This window comes from Nicotiana sylvestris, chromosome 3, assembly GCF_000393655.2.
Source record: "Nicotiana sylvestris chromosome 3, ASM39365v2, whole genome shotgun sequence".
In the NCBI taxonomy this organism is placed as follows: domain Eukaryota; kingdom Viridiplantae; phylum Streptophyta; class Magnoliopsida; order Solanales; family Solanaceae; genus Nicotiana; species Nicotiana sylvestris.
In genome coordinates, this window is record NC_091059.1 from 430,439 (window position 1) to 438,342 (window position 7,904).

The window sequence follows — 7,904 nt, forward strand, 5'->3', positions numbered from 1 at the left end:
CAGGGAGTAAAGTGAGTACTCCGACCCAGTGAGTAATAAAAGTAACTACAGTCCGAAGATAAGAAAATCCAGTAAATACACAAAGTAAGCTAAAATCCAAATATACAGCAACATATGGAACTGAGCAGCTAAACACCAGTATAAATACAAATACATGAATGCAATGCAATGCATATGATGGTACATTCCAGTACCCACTGCGGCGTGCAGCCCGAGCCATCCATATTTATTTATCGTCGACGGCGCTCACTGGGGGTGTGTACAGACTCCGGAGGGGCTCCTACAGCCCAAGCGCAATATCTTGGTCAGTCATTGTTACCTGACCGGTCAGCCATTGTTACCTGACCAATTTATATCATACAGTGCCATTGTTACCACTGTTCAAGTATATCATCCAGTGTCATTGTTACCACTGTTTCAAGTATATCACACAGTGTCATTGTTACCACTGTTTCAAGTCACTTTATAATCAGTCCAGAAAATAATATAATAAGCCCCTTGGGCATTTACAAAACAGAAGTTCCCAGCCCGGAATACATTTAAAAATATCATTTAAGTTTTCAACACTTAGAATTATGGCTGAGTTTGCAAAACAGCATTTAAAACCTTGGACTGAAATTAAATGATATGCAAATCATGCTAAGCAGTAATATCAATCCTCGAAGGATTTTACAAATCGGCACAAGGCCCCAAACATGGCATCAAGCCTAGTAATATCAATAAAGTGTGTGTATCAATCACCAGTATAGTATAAACATCACACGGGATGGACCAAGTCACAATCCCCAATAGTATCCGACCCCGCACTCACCATGGAATGCGTGTCACGCCTCAATATAGCGTTACGATGTGAAAGTCCGCGGTTTCAAACCCTCAGAATAGCATTTACATCTATTACTCACCTTTAACCGGCCGTAGACTAGTCCTCAATGCCCTTTCCTCTTGAATCGACCTATTCGCGCGTCGAATCTAGTCAAAACCACAACGAATATGTTACAATAGGCTAAGGGAATATAACCCAATCGAAAAGACTCGAAAAATGTCGAAAATCCCGAAATTAGCAAAACCCGAGCCCCGGGCCCACGTTTCGAAATTCAGAAATTTTTACATCAATACGACCCTTATCTAGCCACGAGTTTATACATACCAAATTCACAAAAATTGGAGTTCAATTGACCCTTCAAATCACCATTTAATTCTCTTAAGTTTCAAGCCCTAAACCACCATTTTTGTCCATAAATTACTTGAGTTTTCAGCTCTAATCCATGTATTTAACTTGGAAATAAGTAGAAACAACTCACCTTTGCTGCTTGATGAAATCCCCCTTGAAATTCTATCCAAAATAATCCAAGCCAAATGAAAAAAATGAAAGAAATAAGCCAAATCCGTGTTTAAAAGAATCTGTCCGTGCTTCGTCGAGTTGTACCTTGCACTTGTGCTATACAAGTTGTACATCCTATTAAAATTGTTCCTTGTCGGACACCTTCTGTTTAAACACCCATAACGTATAAATATCCAAATAACAAACGGTTTGAAGATTTAGAAACTAGACTCAAAGATCTTTAATTTGATAGGTTGTACACCATATAACTCTTTATATATTCCGAGATATGAGCTTCTAAATCGGCTCCATGAAATCAGAAAATTTCTGGAGAAACTGCTCCACCAGTCATCTTTAATCAATCATAACTTTCTCTACAAATGTCCAAATTACGATTTCTTTAGCTTTCTGAAAACTAGATATGAAGGGCTACAACTTTTGTTTTTTGAATTATCTCGACATTCCTTGTAGATCAAAAGATATAGGCCTCCGAAGTACGCCCCATGATTGCAGTCCAAAGACCTGCAGAAAATTGCAGCAGAAATTTCTGCAACTTTTTCTTTTCTTTTTGGTCCGAATTTCATTCCGTTAACCTTCCGAAATCCACCCGAGGCCCTCGGGACCTTAACCAATTATATCAACATGTCCCACAATATCATTCAAACTTGTCCCAACCTTCGAAACACCCAAAATAACATCAAAACATCAAATCATCATCGGATTCAAGCCTATGAATCTCACGAACTTCCAAATTCCATTTTTGATCAAAAACCCAACCAAACCACGTCCGAATGACCTCAAATTTTGCAGACAAGTCCAAAATGACATAACGAAGCTACAACAACTCTCGGAATTCCATTCCGACCCTCGGATCAAAATCTCACCTATCAATCGGAATTCGCCAAAATACTAACTTTGCCAATTCAACCTTAATTCTACACCGGTCATCACAAAAATATTCCGGACACACTCCTAAGTCCCAAATCACCTAACGAAGCTATCCGAACCATAAAATTCGCATTTCGAGCTCTCTAACACATAAGTCAATATTCGGTTGACTTTTCCAACTTAAGCTTCCTTAAAAGAGACTAAGTGTCTCAAACCTTACCAAAATCATTCCGGAATGACTTCAAATTTTGCACACAAGTCACATTCGACATTACGGACTTGCCCCCACTTTCGGATTCGTATTCCGACTCCGATATCAAAATTTCCCCTTCCGGTCGAATTTTTCTCAAAAACCTTCAAATTTCTATACTTAGCCAAATGACTTCAAAATGACATCCGGACACCCGAATTCACTTCCGATCGCGCTACCAATCCTTAAATCATCCCCCGAAACTAATCGAATCATCGGAAATAAATTCCGAGACCTCTAACTCACAAGTCAACTTCCGGTTGACTTTTCCAAACTAATTCTTCATTAAAAAGACTATTTGTCCCAATTTCTACCAAATTCGATCCGAATTGACTCAAATTCACCAAGTACACATATTGAAGCATGAATAAGCATATAACGGGGAATACAGGATGGAATTACAGGAGACGACAGGTCGGATTGTCACATTCTCCCCAACTAAAACAAACGCTCGTCCTCGAGCGAGTTAAGAAACATACCTGGAGTTTCAAATAGGTGTGGGTATCTGCTCCGCATCTCTTGCTCGGTCTCCCAAGTAGCCTCCTCCACGGGCCGATCTCTCCACTGTACTTTCACTGATGTTATATCTTTCGACCTCAATTTTCGAACCTGTCGACCCAAAATAGCCATTGGCTCCACATCATAAGTTAAATTTTCCCCTAGTTGTACTGTACGGAAATCCAATATATGAGATGGGTCCCCAACATACTTTCGGAGCATAGAAACATGGAATACCGGGTGAACACCCGACAAACTAGGTGGCAAGGCAAGCATATAGGCCACCTCTCCAACCTTCCTAAGTATTTCAAAAGGTCCAATAAATCGCGGACTTAGCTTTCCTTTCTTTCCAAATCTCATAACACCCTTCATGGGTGAAACCTTCAGCAAAACCTTCTCACCCGCCATGAATGACACATCTCGGAACTTCCGGTTCGCATAACTCTTCTGACGCGACTAAGCTGTGCGAAGTTTTTCCTGAATCACCTTCACCTTTTCTAAGGCATCCTGGACCAAATCCGTCCCCAACAACCTAGCCTCGCCGGGCTCGAACCAACCAACTGGAGATCTACACCGCCTCCCATATAAAGCCTCATACAGTGCTATCTGAATATTGGACTGATAGCTGTTGTTGTAGGCAAACTCTGCAAGTGGTAAAAATTCAACCCAAGAACCTCCAAAATCAATCACACAAGCACGCAACATATCCTCTAATATCTGAATAGTACGCTCGGACTGTCCGTCCGTCTGAGGATGAAATGTTGAACTCAGCTCCACCTGAGTACCCAACTCGTGATGAAAAGTCCTCCAAAACTGAGAAGTGAACTGAGTACCTCTATCCGAAATGATGGAAATTGGAACACCATGCAACCGCACAATCTCCTGAATAAAGATTCTCGCCAGCCGCTCCGAGGAGTATGTAGTACATACTGGAATGAAATGCGCTGACTTAGTCAGTCGATCCACAATGACCCAAATTGAATCGAACTTCTTCAAAGTCCGAGGAAGACCAGTCACGAAGTCCATAGTAACTCTCTCCCATTTCCACTCAGGAATAACCATCTGCTGTAGCAATCCGCCCGGTCTCTGATGCTCATATTTCACCTGCTGACAGTTGAGACACCGAGCCACTTATCCCACAATGTCTTTCTTCATTCTCCTCCACCAGTAATGCTGTCTCAAGTCCTGATACATCTTCGCGGCACCCGGATGGATGGAATACCGCGAACTGTGGGCCTCCTCAAGAATCAAATCTCTAAGCCCATCAATATCAGGCACACAAATACGGCCCTGCATCCTCAATACACCATCATCACCTATAGCCACATCTCTGGCATCACCTCGCTGAACCCGATCTCTTAGGTCAAGCAAATGTGGATCATCATACTGGTGCTCTCTGTTGCGATCATATAAGGAAGATCGAGAAATCACACTCGCCAACACTCGGCTAGGCTCAGAAATATCTAGCCGTACCATCTGATTGGCCAAAGCCTGAACATCAACTGCAAGAGGTCTCTCCCCAACTGGAATGTAAGACAAACTCCCCATACTGATTGCCTTTCGGCTTAAAGCATCGGCCACTACATTGGCCTTACCCGGATGATACAGAATAGTAATATCATAGTCTTTAAGCAACTCAAGCCATCTCCGCTGCCTCAAATTAAGATCTTTTTGCTTAAATAAATGCTGAAGACTGCGATGATCAGTGAATACCTCACAAGATACGCCGTACAAATAGTGCCTCCAAATCTTCAAGGCATGAACTATAGCAGCCAACTCTAAATCATGAACAGGATAATTCTTCTCATGAGGCTTCAACTGACGAGAAGCATAAGCGATAACTCTACCCTCCTGCATTAACACACAATCAATCCCAACTCTGGAAGCATCGCAATATACCGTGTATGAACCTGCAGCTGATGGTAACACCAACACTGGAGCTGTGGTCAAAAGTGACTTGAGCTTCTGAAAGCTATCCTCGCACTCGTCTGACCATACAAATGGAGCACCTTTCTGAGTCAACTTGGTCAAGGGCGATGCGATGGATGAAAATCCTTGAACAAACCGGCGATAATAGCCTGCCAGCCCAAGAAAACTCCGGATCTCTGTGGTTGAGGATGGTCTAGACCAACTCTGCACTGCTTCTATCTTCCTTGGATCAACCTGAATACCCTCGCTGGACACTATGTGTCCCAAGAATGCCATAGAACTTAGCCAAAACTCACACTTGGAGAATTTAGCATAAAGTTTCTCCTCCCTCAATCTCTGCAACACTACACGCAAATGTCGGGCATGCTCCTCCTGGCTACGCGAGTATACCAGAATATCATCAATGAATACAATGACAAAAGAATCCAGATACGGCCGAAATACACTGTTCATTAGATGCATGAACGCTGCTGGGGCATTGGTCAGCCCAAAAGACATGACTAGAAACTCATAGTGGCCATATCTAGTCCTGAAGGCAGTCTTAGGAATATCTGAATCCCTGATCTTCAACTGGTGATAACCCGAACGAAGGTCGATCTTAGAAAACACCCTCGCTCCCTGAAGCTGATCAAATAAGTCATCAATGCGAGGCAAAGGATACTTGTTTTTCACTGTTACCTTGTTCAACTACCTATAATCAATGCACATTCTCATTTTGCCATCTTTCTTTTTTACAAATAACACAGGTGCACCCCACGGGGACACACTAGGCCGAATAAACCCCTTTTCTAGGAGTTCCTGAAGCTGCTCTTTCAATTCTTTTAGCTCCGCTGGTGCCATGTGGTATGGCGGAATAGAAATGGGCTTAGTGCCCGGCACCAGGTCAATACCAAAATCAATATCCCGGTCTGGCGGCATGCCTGGTAGGTCTGCAGGAAATACATCAGGAAAGTCCCTCACAACTGGGACAGAATCAATACTGGAAGTCTCAGCTCCCACATCACGCACGAAGGCCAAATATGATAAACAGCCTTTCCCAACCATACGTTGGGATTTCAAGAAAGAAATTACTCTACTAGGAACATAATCAGTCATACCATGCCACTTGATCCTCGGAACACCCGGAATAGCCAAAGTAACTATCTTAGCATGACAGTCTAGAATAGCATGACTCGGAGATAGCCAGTCCATGCCCAGAATAATATCAAAATCTACCATTCTCAACAACAATAGATCAACTCGGGTCTCCAGACCCCTAATAGTCACAATACACGATCGATACACATGATCCACAATAACAATATCGCCCACCGGGGTAGACACATGAACAGGTAAAGCAAGAGACTCCCGCGGTATACTCAAATGACAAGCAAAATATGAAGACACATAAGAATAGGTGGATCCGGGATCAAATAAGACAGAGGCATCTGTGTGGCAGACTGAGATAATACCTGTGATAACAGCATCTGACGCAAGAGCATCTGTCCTGTCTGGGATAGCATAAAACTGAGCCTGACCACCGCCCGATCGACCTCCCCCTCTGGGGCGACCTCTAGCTGCCTGACCCTCACCCCTAATTGACTGAGTGGGTGCTGAAGTAAATGGTGCAGAAGATGATGACTGGCCCCTCTGCTGAGACTGACTGCCACGAAGCTGAGGACAATGCCTCTTCATGTGACCAAACTCTCCACACTCGTAACAACTACCCGACGCTGGATAAGGGACCTGATGGGAACCCCTCACACCAAAGTGACTAGCTGATGCACTCGGCGCCGAAGAACCCTGAACTGAAGGAGCATGTGATGAACTCTGTGCTGGAAGGGCACCCAAAGAAGACTGACCCTGCTGAAATCCCTGATGACCACGGCCTGAAGATGCCCCTCGATACTTAGAACGAGCCGACTGATGAGGCCTATAAGAACGACCCCTGCTCTGCTGAAACTGGCTCCTAGACGGAGAACCACTAAAACTACCTGATCCACGAGGCCTCTTGGCCTTCCGCTCCTCTCTCTCCTGACGACGATCTGCCTCAATATCTCGGGCAATATCGACTGCATCCTCAAAAGTATGGCTCAGAATCCTCTCTCGAGCCATCAGGATACGAATGGGATAAATGAGCCCATCCACGAACCTCTTAATCCTTTCCCGATTAGTCGGGACCATCCATGGAGCATAACGAGCTAACTCTGAAAACCTCACCTCGTACTGAGATACGGTCATATCTCCCTGACGAAGATACTCAAACTGCCTGCGCCGCTCCTCTCTCTGAGATCACGGTACCCACTTCTCCAGAAAGAGAGTGGAGAACTCCTGCCATGACAAGGGCGCTGAACCTACCGGCCTACACCGCTCATATGCCTCCCACCAAGTGAAGGCTGCACCTGAGAATTGAAAAGTAGTAAAGGATACACCGCTAGTCTCCAAGATCCATGCTGTCCGCAGCATGCGTCTACACTTTTCAAGAAAACCTTGGGCATCCTCGCCCTGAGCACCACTGAAAGGAGGAGGTGCAACTCTGCTGAATCTGTCAAGACGACGCTGCTCATCATCTGGCATAGCTGGGACCACAATGTTCTGAACTGGTGCAACTGGCTGAGCTGGAACAGCTTCCGGTGTCTGCAATCCCTGCACAACCTGCTCAGCTGTGCGATTAACAGGAGTCTGGGTGCCTTCCCTGGCCTGTGAATTAGCTGCGGCTGTAGTGGCTGAGACCGCCTGAGATAGGCCAGTGCAAACTGTCAAAATCTAAGCTAAGGTCTCTTGAAGACCCGGAATCACAATAGGCATAGCTAGTGCCTGAACTGGTACAGCTGCTGGAGCCTGATCTGGAACTGGGGCAGCTGGTGGATTAACAGGTGCTACCCGCGCTACTCTACCTCTGCCACGCCCACGACCGCATCCACGGCCTCTGGTGGCATCAGTGGGTGGCACTGGTGGTCGTCCACCTCGTCCAGTAGCACGAGTCCTCGCCATCTGCGAGAGAATAGAATGATAGAAATTTTTAGTGTTCGGATCAAC

General features: G+C 44.8%; 1 protein-coding gene across 1 annotated transcript; it reads right to left on the reverse strand.

The window, feature by feature from the left end:
- Nucleotides 1-3,683: 3,683 nt before the first annotated feature.
- On the reverse strand, nt 3,684-7,106 carry LOC104234374 (uncharacterized; the record flags this gene model as incomplete). Its single annotated transcript, XM_070168509.1, has 3 exons — nt 5,668-7,106; nt 4,548-5,445; nt 3,684-3,746 (listed from the first exon to the last, which is right to left on the reverse strand). Coding segments are annotated over exons 1-3 (2,400 nt in total), but the record flags the coding sequence as incomplete, so codon positions are not given.
- Nucleotides 7,107-7,904: the final 798 nt, after the last annotated feature.